Source organism: Staurois parvus, unplaced genomic scaffold (genome assembly GCF_062004578.1).
Source record: "Staurois parvus isolate SC_StPar_1 unplaced genomic scaffold, SC_StPar_1.0 ptg001150l, whole genome shotgun sequence".
NCBI classification, from domain to species: domain Eukaryota; kingdom Metazoa; phylum Chordata; class Amphibia; order Anura; family Ranidae; genus Staurois; species Staurois parvus.
Window position 1 is genome coordinate 713,609 of NW_028318946.1, and position 16,051 is coordinate 729,659.

The 16,051-nt window shown below is 43.9% G+C and overlaps 1 protein-coding gene across 1 annotated transcript in view; it reads left to right on the forward strand.

Moving 5' to 3' along the window:
* The window catches only part of LOC149439164 (CD48 antigen-like), a 28,883-nt gene extending 14,386 nt beyond the window's left edge, over window positions 1-14,497 (forward strand). Inside the window, exons 4-8 of the mRNA XM_089659337.1 lie at window positions 5,274-5,384; window positions 6,402-6,520; window positions 6,603-6,683; window positions 8,259-8,342; window positions 14,205-14,497. Coding sequence (XP_089515463.1) covers window positions 5,274-5,384; window positions 6,402-6,520; window positions 6,603-6,683; window positions 8,259-8,318 — 371 coding nt within the window. The 3' untranslated portion in view covers window positions 8,319-8,342; window positions 14,205-14,497. The remainder of the gene's footprint in view (window positions 1-5,273; window positions 5,385-6,401; window positions 6,521-6,602; window positions 6,684-8,258; window positions 8,343-14,204) is intronic.
* Window positions 14,498-16,051: the final 1,554 nt, after the last annotated feature.

The window sequence follows — 16,051 nt, forward strand, 5'->3', positions numbered from 1 at the left end:
CCCGCGGAGCGTGGCAAACATTGGCTGTCAGGATGTAGGCGGGGCAGCGTGACGAACTCCTCTCCTCTCACAGTCCGCCCTGAAGACCGGAACGGCGCGGGAACACGGCGAGAGGAACGCGCGGAGCAAAGGTAAGTGAATTGACACAATATGGGGAATGAATTACTATAGGGGGGTTGAATTACTATATGGGGGATGAATTACTATAGGGGGGAATTAATTACTATAGGGGGGAATGAATTACTATATGGGGGATGAATTACTATGGGGGATGAATTACTATATGGAGGATGAATTACTATGGGGGATGAATTACTATATGGGGGATGAATTACTATATGGAGGATGAATTACTATGGGGGATGAATTACTATATGGAGGATGAATTACTATATGGGGGATGAATTACTATATGGAGGATGAATTACTATGGGGGATGAATTACTATATGGGGGGAGGAATTACTATATGGGGGATGAATTACTATATGGGGGATGAATTACTATGGGGGATGAATTACTATATGGGGGATGAATTACTATGGGGGGTGAATTACTATGGGGGATGAATTACTATATGGGGGATGAATTACTATGGGGGATGAATTACTATATGGGGGATGAATTACTATGGGGGATGAATTACTATATGGGGGATGAATTACTATGGGGGATGAATTACTATATGGGGGATTAATTACTATGGGGGGAATATTACTATACTTACTATGGATGGCATGGTAGTGGCTGGCCCGCCAGCAGCTAGTCCAGCCCCCGGGTCCAATATATGAACCCATTGCGGCCCTCAAGTCAAAAAGTTTGCCCACCCCTGGTTTAGTCTCATGCAAAGGGTTGTCATGTACCTGGAATTAAAATGAGGTCGATGAAGATACTTAAAATTTCTCCTTAATTCTAACCTATCTTGCAAAATCTTTTTACACATAAACACACCAACGCCTCTTTACTGCCTCCTACGCTTCTCATAAGACGAAAAAAAAAAAAAAACCCCAAAACAAAACAAAAAGCAGGCTGTGTGTGTGTGGGGGGGGGGGGTTCTTTTAATGAGGCTCTAACCACCCTGATAGCCTTCTGATAGTGTGTGTAGTGAAGTGTTCAAGACTGAAAATTGCTTCTCTTTACACACAGCGGGAGTCATTTCAGAGAATTACAGCCATGAAATAGCCAAAGGCAAGGAAAAGAAATCTGTTTGAAAAACGTTTGTTTTTGGAACGTTTGTTCGAATTTCTAATGGTTAGTGAGGTTAAACTGTCATTCATTTTCGTTTTAGTGATGCGGAAATTAGAAGAGGATGGAAACATTTTCCTGAGCAAACAAAATTCTAGCGAATGTGGTATTCCTTTGGGAAAAATCATATGTAATATGCATGTTCTAGAGACAAATGAAACCAGTTTAGGACGGCTTATGTTAAAGTAGCCAAAATTTTAAGGGCCTTTCGAATAAAATTCCTTGACTCATTTATGGCAAGACCAAATGATCTGAAGAATGATTTTTCAGAACTTTACAAACATTCAAAAGCAAATCTAGAAGGTCATGGCAAGTTTTGGGGTAATGAACATGTGCAGAGTAATGCAGGCCATAGACGGGGAGAAAACCGGCCATTTTTTTAAAAAAAATGAAAAATCGGTCGTTCAATCGACCGACGTTACCTCCATTGGTAAGGAAAAATCGGCTGATTTTAATCCCGTCTACGGCCGGCAAATATAATAGCGGTGTCCCTGCAGAGAGCTCCGCTATTATATTTGACATTTAAAAGTATAGCAAAATTGCAACACTGTATCTATTTGTATCCATTTCGGATACAGATGTTTCTATTCGGATACAAATAGTTACAATGTTGCAACCGCTATACTTTTAACCACTTGCCGCCCCGCCACCGCATATAAACGGGGGCATGGCGGCGCTCGTAGGCAAAAGCACGTTTTATAACAGCTGTCTTCAAAACAGGTGGTGGGCGCGCGCGAGGCGGGCACCAGCCCTACCTGTCCTGCGGGTGTCAGCAGCGGGTCTCCGCCGCCGGGTCACGGATGGTTTTTACCGGCCGTTTTCCCGCGATGGTTGGTGATCACTGACACAGAGCAGGGCTGCATTGTTTACACACAGCCCTGCTCTGTGACAGTTCGCCGACAAGCTGCAGAGGGAGAGAAGAGTTTCTCTCCCTGGATCAGCTCCCCCCTCCCTCCCCCCGTCCAGTACACACCCCCGCCCCCTAGTAAAACACTCCCCTTACACAGCAAATTCTAAAAATGTTAACCCCTTCCTCCCCAGTGACATTAGTACAGTTTCAGTGGGTTTTTTTCACTGATCACTGTATTGGTATCACTGGGGATGTCAGTGACCCCAAGTCAGTTCCCCCCCAGTGTCAAAATGTCCGCCGCAGTCCCGCCATTAGTCGCTGGTCGCCATCATATGTCGCTGATCGGCGCCATTATTAGTATAAATAAAAATTAAAAATCCCAGTATCTTTCCCACCATTTATAAACGCTATAACTTTCACGTAAACCAATTAATTTACACGTATTGGGTTTTTTTTAGCAAAGACATGTCGCAGAATACATTTTGGCAGAAATTTATGACTAAATTTGATTTTTGCATTTTTTTTACTGGACATGTTTTATAGCAAAAAGTCCAAAATATTGTTTTTTTTCCCTCAAAATTGTCAGCCTTTTTTTTTATAGCGCAAAAAATAAAAACCGCACTGGCGATCAAATACCACTGAAAGAAAGCTTAATTTGTGGGGAAAAAAGGATGTAAATTTCATTTATGTACCGTATTGCATGACCGCGCAATTGTCCGTTAAACTAGCGCAGCGCTGTATAGCAAAAAAATGGCGTAAATTGCCGTATTTATACCATAGTTTGTAGACGCTATAACTTCACACAAAGCAATCAATATACACTTATTGGGATTTTTTTTCCCAAAAACATGGAGCAGAATACATTTTGGCCTAAATTTATAACCAACTTCGAGTTTACTATATATTTTTTATAGCTGAAAGTAAAAAAAATAGTTTTTCTTCAAAATTTTTGGCCTTTTTTTGTTTATAGCGTGAAAAATTAAAAGTACACAGGTGATCAAATACCACCGAAAGAAAGCTCTATTTGTGTGAAAAAAAGGACGTAAATTTCCTTTAGGTGCAGCATTGCATGACCGCGCAATTATCAGTTGAATTAGTGCAGCGCCGAGTAGCAAAAAGAGGCGTGGTCATTAAGGGGGGTAAATCCTCAGGAGCTCAAGTGGTTAAATGTCAAATATAACAGCGGAGCTCTGCGCAGGGACACCGGTATTAGATTTGACATTTATAAGTGTTGCGGTTGCAAACATTGTATCTATTTGTATCCGAATAGAAACAGCTGTATCCAAATTGGATACAAATAGATACAGATGTTCTTCTTCTTTTTCTTTGGTCATGGCTCATGCGCATTTTTTTAATTGGTAAAAAGATCGGCCGATTTGGCCATCAATGCCATGAAAATCGGCCGAAGGGCAAAATCGGCCGTTTTTTTTTTTCCCAACATGACTGATAAAAAAAATGTGTCAAAATCAAGAAAACCAATTCAGCCACTAACGATCCGAAAATCGGCCGACTATTCTTTTGGACGAATTTTTGGCCGGTTTTCTCCTCGTCTATGGTTTGCATAAGCCCTTATTTGAAATGATCAGATAAGAGTCCATCCTTGGCACAGTCCATAAAGGCCGGATCCAGATGCTGGTGTCATCAGTGACCAGCTTGGCCCAGGCAGACAGCACCCTGAGCACCCGACAGTGGCTGACACTGAAAGGCTCCCTCTGCCCTTCTCTCCTCTTCCTCCCCTCTCTCTTGGATCTGGACCCCTGTCACTTTTATGATGCACAGGATCAGCGGGTTGTACCCAAAAAGCCTGCCAAAAAGCTCAGAGTGTGGTGGCAAAAAAGACTTAACGCCATCCCTCCCGTTGGGGCAGCCACACCAGCTGACTACCGTAGGCAACCTGCCTACAAGCTTCCATAGTACAAGCAGCGGCGGACTGACAACTCATGGGGCCCCTGGGCCATAGGGGATCATGGGGCTCCTGTGTCCTCGCCCACACTCAAACCACACCCAAAAAAGCCTATGAAAGGTACCAGGGGCATCTCATGGGGCCCCCTAGTGACCCTGAGCCCTCAGGCAGTGCCTGAGTGCCCGAATGGGCAGTCCGCCCCTGAGTGCAAGCTTCCATTTCTGAGAGCAGGAGGAAGTTCCTCTTGTTAAAATAAACTATAATGATTTGGAGTTCTATTTATTTATTTTTAGGTAGCTAGTAGTAGTTAGTTGCATTCAACTGGACTTGTTCTGTAAAGTTGAAGATCTTTCCAAACTTTTCCAAGACACTTTTTTGGTTCCAGTGAATTGGAATGGAAGACGTGGCTTGGAGAAGCTACGAAACGTCCTCAACATAAATCCTCAATATAGAACAAGTCCAGTTGAACGTGACCAACAGATACTGAATAAACCGTGACCTGGATCAATGATTTGGAATGCCATTTGTGAGCCAGGTCTTCTCATCCAATATCAATACCTGACTTCACAAATGCTATTTTGGCTTATATTTCCCCAAACATATGCTGGAATCTTGAAGGATGCCTTACCAGAAAATCGAAGGATGTTCTAGCCACAAAAGGAGGCCAATTCCATATTAATGGCCACGGTTTTGGAATGGGATGTCCATCAATCTCATATAGGTGGTAGTAGTTAGTTGCACTCAGCTGGCCTAGTTCTGTAAAGTAAAAGATGTTTCCTAACTTTTTCAAGTCACTTTTTTGGTTCCAATGAATTGAAATGGAAGACATATCTTGGAGAAGCTACGAAACATCCTCAACATTATAGAACAAGTCCAGTTGAATGTGACCAACAGATACAGGATAAACCGTGACCTGGATCAATGAGAACAATGATTTGGAATGCCATTTGTGAGCCAGGTCTTCTCATCCAATATCAATACCTGACTTCACAAATGTTATTTTGGCTTATATTTCCCCAATCATATGCTGGAATCTTGTAGGATGCCTTACCAGATAATCAAAGGATTTTCCAGCCACAAAGGGAGGCCAACTCCATATTAATGGCCATGGTTTTGGAATGGGATGTCCATCAATCTCATATAGGTGTGAAGGTAAAATGTCCACAAAATATCTGCTGCATGGTATTGCATGTTATATTTTCTAGGCTATCCTTACAACTTTTCAAACTGTCAAATCCATAATATGCTTTTTTTTATAATTTCATGTTTTTTTTAGCTGCAAGTGTGAATACATTTGATCTTAAATATTTGATCATTGGGTTGCCTGCTGTGATCATCCTTGTGATTGTGGGAATCTTGATCAGAAAAATGCTCAACCGAAAAATAGGTAAGTCCATGTTGTGCTTGGGGTAAATATTAGTTTCCCTGGTTAGTCCGGAAAACTTAAGAATTTTGATATTCCTGAAGCTTGAAAAACTTACAGCCACCAGAATGTTAATAGGTCTGGTTGAGTTTGCACCAACCTAAAAATTTGAGACAAGATGGGGAGGGAGACACTGGATATGAATCCAGTATGATATGATTGTGGGATTCTTGGTCAGAAAAATGCTCATCCAAAAAATAGGTAAGTCCATGTTGTGCTCGGAGTAAATAATAGTTTCCCTCGTTAGCTCAGAAATCTTACTGACTTTTGATATTCCCAAGACTTGAAAAACTTACAGCCATCAGAATGTAAATTGGTCTCGATGAGTTTGCAACCAACCTAAAAATTTGAGATGAGATGGAAAGGGAGACACTGGATATGAATCTTCCATCAGTAAAAAATACTTTGTGTAGCCATATGACTTGGGTTTGGCAACTCTCCACAAAAATAGGGGTCACCCAAATTGAGTAGTCCATATACAGTTGCCCCACCAAAAACGCCAAGCAAATGCTCAAAAAATGAGTCAAAAATTGATTAAAAATGAAGTAAAAAATGATTTATCAGCTCAGTAAAAGACCATGAAAAGGACAACAGACAACCAACATGTTTCATGTTTTTAAAGATCACTTCCTTAGGGTTTTGAAGGCCCACGAAGGGTGGAGATCTTTAGGACCCCAAAATGCGTTTACTGACTGTCATCCTTTCCACGGTCACTTACTGAGCTAATAAATCATTTGTGGACTCTTGGATCTTTTGTTTGGCACTTACTTGAGCAGCTGTAAAAGAAAATTCCTAATATAACCTAATAATTACAGTATGACTTCACCTGGAATCCTGGGACAAGCCACCCTGTAACCAACTTGAAAATGAGAACATTTACAGGGCTGACTTGTATCCAATCAGAATATTGTAAGACTCCCAGGGCTAGGCTACATTTTGACCAGTCAGATCAGATACATCCAATGTGCTTACTTTTTGAAGGTAAACTCCGCATACATCCGCGATGTCCTCCACAAATGCCTCCTCCACCAAATCCAGCATCGGAAACTGTATCGACGCAAGGTCCAAACACGGTTTATTCGGTAGTCCAGAAAAAAGAGGTATGAAGGATTTTGTGTGGGGCGGGTGCACTCATTGCCAAGTTGTTGAAGATACATTGACGACATATCAATCTATTTTCAGTCAAGTATGAGAAGACAAGTGCCTAAAGCTCCCAGAAAGCAAGAGGCCACCACAGTTTATGACAATGTCAAGAGGAAAAAGGTACCCAATATATATGGCACGGGGGGCAAATAAGTCTTGTTGTTGACTAATCTAGCAGAGCAAGACAATTTAAATTCCCTTGGCCTTTCAGAAGAGATAACGAGTAGGAATTACAACTGAGAATTTAAACTTCCAATGAGATATATTTACCGATCACAGAATTTTTTTTTATCCCTCATGCCTACTGGAGGTGCAACTTCTCTTATACATCACCAATGTACCCCGAACCCCCCTAACAAGGAGATAGCCAGAACAGTGACAGGTCCTCACACCCCACACGCCAAAGTCCTGGGTGTCACCCTGGACTCCCACCTCTCCTTCCTACCCCACATCCAACTGCTATCTAGATCTTGCAGGCTCCACCTCCGCAACATCTCCAAGATACGCACATTCCTCACCCCAGACACCACCAAACAACTCGTAAACTCCCTCATCATCTCACGCCTGGACTATTGCAATTCCCTTCTCACTGGCCTACCCAAACGAACACTATCCCCACTACAGTCAATCCTAAACTCAGCGGTTAGACTCATCCACCCCACCAACCACTCCACATCTGCCTCCCCCCTCTGCCAATCCCTTCACTGGCTCCCGATTGCCCAACGCATCAAATTCAAACTGCTAACTCTGACCTACAAAGCCATTCATAACGCCGCCCCAAACTACATAACTGACCTGATACCCAAATACTACCCTACCCGTGCCCTCCGCTCCTCACAGGACCTCCTACTCTCTAGCTCCCTGGTCTCCTCCTCCCATGCCCAATTTCAGGACTTCTCTGGGACTTCCCCCATCCTCTGGAACTCCCTACCCCAATCCATCAGACTGTCACCCACCCTCCTCACCTTCAGGCGCACCCTGAAAACCCTCCTCTTCAGGGAAGCCTACCCCAACCTCACCTAACACCTGACCTCACCTAACAACCTCCTCCACTCCTCCCACCACTCCATCCCCCACAGCCATCTCCTCCTGTATCACCTTCCCCTCCTTCCTAGATTGTAAGCTCAAAAGAACAGGGCCCTTGAACCCCTCGTGTACTGTTTTGTTACTGTCTCGTCTCATGTTCTGTCCCCCTTGCTACTGTACAGCGCTGAGCAAACCCTTTGGCACTATATAAATACTGTATAATAATAATAATTATTGTGAGATCTGGGGTCAATTAGAACCCAGATCTCTTCTCTGCCCTTCAAAGCATCAGATAAAACCAAGATCGGTTTGATCTGTTTTCAAAGGCTGATAATGGTCTGTTTACATTAGACCGAATCCAAAAGTGACAAAATACTCGTCACTGAAGTGGTTAAGGGAATTAGCTATCTCAGTGGTAGCCCCATAGATATTTACTGTGGTGACTACCGGGATGATATCATTGACCTGAAGAAGTGAGCTTGAGGTACCACTGAACTCCGGGCATAGTTTTCGGAGAGCTATATGGGAATAGGTAAGCATAATTAACCCCTTTCCATCCATGGTCCTCTGTGATATATAAATTCCAGGACTTTTCTGAATCGAATGCCCCTCGGGTCTTCATCCTGTTACTGTCATCACCTTGATGCCTTTTTTTTCCTTTGTTTTAAGAGTGAAGATAACTACACAACGGTTTATGAGCTGGCTGGTCCCTGCACAGTAGACCCATGAGAAGACTTTATAGACCCGACTATGGTAGGAGGACATTGTAATTCCATAAACTGGCATGAAGAAAACTGAAATATGATTTGTAATTCTGCTCAGCCATCTTTGTGATCCCAATAAATCCCACAGCCAGTTCAGTAACCTCACTTTTCTCTTCTTCAGTTAACAAATATAGCTTGGTCAAAGCCCCACCTCCAACCTGCTGGTTGGACAGCAGCAGCACACTGGTGAACCCATCTGCTCTGTCCTCTGTGTAAATTTCAGGACTGGTTGGACAGAAATCAAACTCCTTTTGGCAGTTTTATTACCTTTTTTTTATCTGTGTTTCTGCTGTATGGGGTCTGCTAGTGCAGGCCGTAGACGGATCAAAAACCGGTCGTTTAAAAAAAAATTAAAAAATTCAAAGTTCAATAGGCCAACGCTACCACCAACAGCAAAAAAAATCGGCTGATTTTCGTCCCGTCTACGGCCGGCATTTAATTACTTCTGTCCCTGCAGAGAGCTCCGCTATTATATTTGACATGAAAAAGTATTGCGGTTGAAACAATGTATCTATTTGTATCCATTTCTGATACAGATGGTTTTATTTGGATACAAATAGATACAATGTTGCAACCTCAAGACTTTTCATATAAAATATAATAGCGACTGGAATTCTTCTTCTTATTTTTCTTCTTCTAATTCTTCTTCTTCTCCTAATTCTAATTCTTCTTCTTTTTCTTCTAATTCTTCTTCTTTTTCTTCTTTTTGTTATTCTTCTTCTTTTTCTTCTTTTTGTTATTCCTCTTCTTTTTCTTCTAATTCTTCTTCTTCTAATTCTTCTTTTTCTTCTTCTTCTTCTTCTTCTGTTTTTCTTCCAATTCTTCTTCTTCTTTTTCTTCAAATTCTTCTTTTTCTTATTCCTCTTCTTTTTCTTCTTCTTCTTCTTTTTCTTCTTCTTCTTCTTCTTCCCCTAATTCTAAATCTTCTTCTTCTTTTTCTTCTAATTCTTCTTCTTTTTGTTATTCTTTTTCTTCTAATTCTTCTTCTTCTAATTCTTCTTTTTCTTCTTCTTCTTTTTTTTTCTTCTAATTCTCCTCCTTTTCTTCTATTCTTCTTTTTCTTATTCCTCTTCTTTTTCTTCTTTTCTTATTCTTCTTTTAATTCTTCTTCTTCTTCCCCTAATTCTAAATCTTCTTCTTCTTTTTCTTCTAATTCTTCTTCTTCTAATTCTTCTTTTTCTTCTTCTTCTTCTTTTTCTTCTAATTCTTCTTTTTCTTCTAATTCTTCTTTTTCTTATTCCTCTTCTTTTTCTTCTTTTCTTCTTCTTCTTTTTCTTCTAATTCTTCTTCTTCTTTTTCTTCTAATTCTTCTTTTTCTTATTCCTCTTCTTTTTCTTCTTTTCTTATTCTTCTTTTTCTTCTAATTCTTCTTCTTCTTTTCTTCTTCTTTTTCTTCTTCTACTTATTCTTCTTCTTTTTTTTTCTTCTTCTTCTTTTTCTTCTTCTTTTTCTTCCCCTTTTCTTCTTCTTGCAGGTCACGGCTCATGCGCTTATTTGTTATCGGTAAAACGATCGGCCGATTTGCCCATCATTGCTGGGAAAATCGGCAGATCGTCAAAATTGGCCAAATATTTTCCAACTTTACCGATAAAAAAAATGTGCCAAAACCCCGAAAAACAGCTGACCAATTAACCCATTAACAGTGCAAAAATCGGCCGATTTTTTTATCCCCCCAAAAAATTGGGCGATTTTCGACCCGTCTATGGCCTGCATAGGTTTATCTTTAGATTGTTTTTGCTTTCATGTTAAACATTACTCATCCGGGAACTCTCTCAAGTTATTGCAAAATTTCCGAGCTGCGGCGATAACACCTTTGAGCGCTTCATTTTTGTCAGGCGTGAAAGTTCATTTACGATCACACAACGCTGACCTCATAAAAAAAAGAAACCTATTACTTTCCTGAACGCAGAGAATGTTTTTCTTTTTTTTTGGCAATTACTCAGCTGAGTTCAAAGCGTCTGAGAATGGCAGGAGGAAACCACCTCTCACCCCCCACCCTTCAGATGAAAACCCGCGAGATCCGCGTCACAGATCGGGCCCTATAGGTGTTACAGAGATTGCTGTTTATAACGGTTGTGGAGGAAGAGAAGGAAAAACAAAAAAAGTTCCATTTCATTACGAAAGTCGAGAGACGGTAATGTTTTCCACTGGAATCTTCTCCTGTGGGGGACGGTTGTATAACAATGAAGGATTGATTTGTCCTTTGTTTCATTCCCGACCGCTAGAGATTGAACACATTAATTAAACTTGCACCGGATTTGGCTTTGTTGACCCAACATCTACTCTTCCCATTGATCACTGTGGTGTGCCCATTATGAGGGGTTCCCACCATCCCTGTGCTGAGTTCCTGGGTCTGTACCCCTGCTGCGCCCATTATGAGGGGTTCCCACCATCCCTGTGCTGAGTTCCTGGGTCTGTACCCCCACTGTGCCCATTATAGGGGTTCCTACCATCCCTGTGCTGAGTTCCCGGGTCTGTACGCCTGCCGCGTCATTATGAGGGGTTCCCGCTGTCCCTGTACTGTGTTCCCAGGACTGTATGCCCGCCATGCAATAAGAACTTCCAACATTGATGTCAGTGGCAGTTAGATTAACCACCAGCATTGGTGCCAGTGGACAAAATAATAACCCCCAACATTATGACGGGTTCCCACCATCCCTGTGTTGAGTTCCCTTGTCTGTACACCGGCTGTGCCCATTATGAGGTGTTCCCGCCATCCCTGTGCTGAGTTCCCGGGTCTGTACACCCGCTGTGCCCATTATGAGGGGTTCCCGCCATCCCTGTGCAGAGTTTCTGGGTCTGTTCACCCGCCGTGCCAATTATGAGGGGTTCCCACCATCCCTGTGCTTAGTTCCCGGGTCTGTACGCCCGCTGTGCCCATTATGAGGGGTTCCCGCCGTCCCTGTGCTGAGTTCCCGGGTCTGTATGCCCGCAGTGCCCATTATGAGGGGTTCCCGCCATCCCTGTGCTGAGTTCCCGGGTCTGTACGCCCACAGTGCCCATTATGAGGGGTTCCCGCCATCCTTGTGCTGAGTTCCCGGGTCTGTACGCCCGCCGTGCCCATTATGAGGGGTTCCCGCCATCCCTGTGCTGAGTTCCCGGGTCTGTACGCCCGCTGTGCCCATTATGAGGGTTTCCCGCCATCCCTGTGCTGAGTTACCGGGTCTCTACGCCCGCCGTGCCCATTATGAGGGGTTCCCACCATCCCTGCTGGATTTTTACTTGGAAAATGTAAGAGGAGGAGCTAAGACATACAAAGGTAGGTGGGTAAAATCACTAAAAAGCCGTTCTTGAGTTTCAAGTGACTTTGTCTTGGCTTGGAGACAGGGGCGGACTGACAACTCATGGGGCCCCCCGGGCAATTGGGGATCATGGGGCCCGTGTGTCCTTGCCCACACTCAAAACACACTCAAAAAAGCCTATAAAAGGTACCAGGGGCATTTTATGGGGCCCCCTACTGACCCCAGGCCCTCGGGCAGTGCCCGAGTACTCGAATGGTCAGTCCGGCCCTGCTTGAAGATGATGTAATCGGTCTATGGCAGCTATTGGGCAGCAGAGTAGAGGTGGTGTGTCAGGTGCTGGAATGCTCTTTTCTGCCACTGACCACCAACGTGAGGGATGGAAGTTAATACCACTGGCATCAATGAGGGAAAAGGGGGGGGGGGTTGTTACATCCACTGGGACTAATGCTGGGGGTTATTACTACTTTCACTGACACCAATGTTGGGGGTTATTATTTTGTTCATTGACACCAATGTTGGGGGTTATTATTTTGTTCATTGACACCAATGTTGGGGGTTATTATTTTGTTCACTGGCACCAATGTTGGGGGTTATTATTTTGTCCACTGGCACCAATGTTGGGGGTTATTATTTTGTCCACTGGCACCAATGTTGGGGGTTATTATTTTGTCCATTGACACCAAAGTGGGGGTTATTATTTTGTCCACTGGTACCAATGTTGGGGGTTATTATTTTGTCCATTGATACCAATGTTGGGGGTTATTATTTTGTCCATTGATACCAATGTTGGGGGTTATTATTTTGTCCACTGGCACCAATGCTGGCGGTTAATCTAACTGCCACTGACATTAATGTTGGAAGTCCTTATTGCATCCACGGACACTAATACTGGGGGTTATTATTGTCATCACTGACACTAGTGCTGAGGGTTACTATTACTGACACTGACACCAATGCTGGAGGTTAATATTGCATCCACTGACACCAATGCTGAGGTTTATTACTTAATCTACTGACACCAATATTGGAGGCTATTATTGCATGCACTGATACCAGTGCTGGGGTTTATAATTGCATCACTGACACCAATTCTGGGTGTTATTTCTAATGTATTGGCACCAAAGTTGTGGGTATTATTGCGTCCACTGACACCAATGTTGGGGGTTATTATTGTATCCATTGACCCCAATGTTCGAGGGTTATTATTGTGCCCACTGACACCAATGCTGGTGGTTATTATTTTCATCACTGACACTACTGCTGGAAGTTACTATTACTGCCTCTGACACCAATGCTAGGGTTTTTTTTATCACATTCACTGACACCAATGTTTGTGAGTTTTTATCACATTCACATACACTAATGTTGGAGGTTAATATTGCATCCAGTGACACTAACGTGGGGTTATTTTTGCCATCACTGACACCAATACTGAGAGTTATTATTGCCATCACTGACACCAATGCCGGGGGTTATTATTTCCATCACTGACACCAATGCCAGGGGTTATTATTTCCATCACTGACACCAATGCCGGGGGTTATTATTTCCATCACTGACACCAATGCTGGGGATTATTATTTCCATCACTGACACCAATGCTGGGGGTTATTATTTCCATCACCGACACCAATGCTGGGGGTTATTATTGCCATTGCTGACACCAATGCTGGGGGTTATTATTTCCATCACTGACACCAATGCTGGGGGTTATTGTTTCCATCTCTGACACCAATGCTGGGGGTTATTATTGCCATCGCTGACACCAATGCTGGGGGTTATTATTTCCATCACTGACACCAATACTGAGAGTTATTATTTCCATCGCTGACACCAATGCTGGGGGTTATTATTTCCATCACTGACACCAATACTGAGAGTTATTATTTCCATCGCTGACACCAATGCTGGGGGTTATTATTTCCATCACTGACACCAATACTGAGAGTTATTATTTCCATCACTGACACCAATGCTGGGGGTTATTATATCAATCACTGACACCAATGCTGGGGGTTATTATTGCCATCACTGACACCAATGCTGGGGATTATTATTTCCATCGCTGACACCAATGCTGGGAGTTATTATTGCCAACGCTGACACCAATGCTGGGGGTTAATGTATTCCAACTTCTTCAGTGTGCTTTGCAAGCCCACTGAATCCTAACTTGACGCAATGCAACTCAACGCATAAAAAATGCACTGCTATTGTGTGGCCCCTCTGGAACTATCAGGGGGGCCACACACCTGAGGCCTTTTAATATTTTTTTCACGTTGACCACCACTGATTGTGTCTTCTCTAAGTTAGCATCTCAGTCCGGGAAGTCAATAGTGACCCTGGATGATGCCTGAACAAAGGTGGCGCCGCCCTTCTGGAGAGTAGAGCAGATGTCAGGGGGAGTGCTGTGATCTCTGTGAAGAATAATTACCTGGAAGTGTGACATTGACACCTCACTGAGCATGTGCGCACTTAAAGGGAAAAGATATATCAGATGACAAGTCCACTTTAAACATTACATATCAATATATTGGGGGGGGGGGGGTGTCCATGAAACGCGGTGACTTTGTTTCAAAACTTTGTTCATTTTTTTATTAATCGTTTTCTAGAAACTAAACCGGAACAAAAGCCACAGATGTCTGGACTGCAAAAGGAAAGAAGAGAGATGAATCAGCACCTCTCAGTATGGATCAACACGGGGGGGGGGGCTTCCCAAGTGTCCTTCCAATATGGCCGCCCAGACGTCAAGACTGACAGGTGCACTTACGACTCAAGCAAGATGCACCCCCCCCCCCCGGTCCAGAGAGCCGTCCTTTCCCTATAGATTTGTATATACTGTATATTCCATTAATGCTTTTATATGTGTAATTTATTAGATCATAAAAATCAACATTTTTTCAGAGTTTTTGTCAAATTTCTGGTTATTTAATTAGCTGTCTGGTCCAGAGGAGCTTGCACTCTAATGTTCACCCACTATTATTATTATACATTAATATATCTCTGACATATACCGCAGCGCCGTACAGAGAACACTGAGCCAGTCACATCAGTCTCTTTATTAGAAGAGCTTACACTCTAATGTCCCCTCCCCCACAGTCACACAAATATTATTATACATTTATATAGCTCTGACCTATACTACAGCGCTGTACAGAGATCAGGGAGCCAGTCACATCAGTGTATTTACCAGAGGAGCTGACACTCTAACAGGGGCGGACTGACCCTTTGGAAACTCAGGCACTGCCCGAGGGCCCGGGGTCAGTAGGGGGCCCCATGAGATGCCCCTGGTACCTTTTTTCATAGGCTTTTTTGAGTTTGGGCAAGGACACAGGGGGCCCCATGATCCCCTATTGCCTGGAGGCCCCATGAGTTGTCAGTCCGCCCCTTCCCCACAGTCCGTGGTGTCCCGAGGCAGGTGTGGGGGGTGCGTGCTGCACTGGGTGACTCCTACCGCAAAGGGTGACACCGGACCCGCTCCACGAAAAAGTAAGTTGTAAAGCAAGCCGACAATCCCCGCAGGATGGATCGGATCTGCGGATTGAGCACTCTAATATCCCCTTCCCCACAGTCCATGGTGTCCCAAGGCAGGTGTGGGGGGGTGCGTGCTGCACCGGGTGACTCCTACCGCACAGGGTGACACCGGACCCGCTCCACGAAAAGGTAAGTTGTAAAGCAAGCCGACGATCCCCGCAGGATGGATCGGATCTGCGGATTGAGCATAATGGATCGGACTCCGATCCATTATGCCCCCCGATCCGCAGATCCGATCCATCCTGCGGGGATCGTCGGCTTGCTTTACAACTTACCTTTTCGTGGAGCGGGTCCGGTGTCACCCCGTATAGGTTGCATGCCGACAATCCCAGCAGGATGGATCGGATCTACGGATTGGGGAGCATAATGGATCGGAGTCCGATTCATTATGCCTCCCGATCCGCAGATCCGATCCATCCTGCGGGGATCGTCGGCTTGCTTTACAACTTACCTTTTCGTGGAGCGGGTCCGGTGTCACCCCGTATAGGTTGCATGCCGACAATCCCCGCAGGATGGATCGGATCTACGGATTGGGGAGCATAATGGATCGGAGTCAGATCCATTATGCTCAATCCTCAGATCCGATCCATTCTGGGGGGATCGTCGGAGGGAGTGTCACCAAGTGTTATCGCACCGGGTGACACCAATCCTAGGGACGCCACTGCCCACAGTCACACTATTCTTATTATTCATTTATATAGCTCTGACATATACCGCAGCGCCGTACAGAGAAAACAGAGCCAGTCACATCAGTCTCAGCACCAGAAGAGCTTACACTCTAATATCCCCCAAAAGTCACACATTAGAATTTGTATACATTTATATAGCTCTGACCTATACTGGAGTGTTGTACAGAGGACACTGAGTTCTGGTGCCATAGTCCCATAGGGCTCCGCACCAGAGGAGCTTACACTCTAATTTCCCC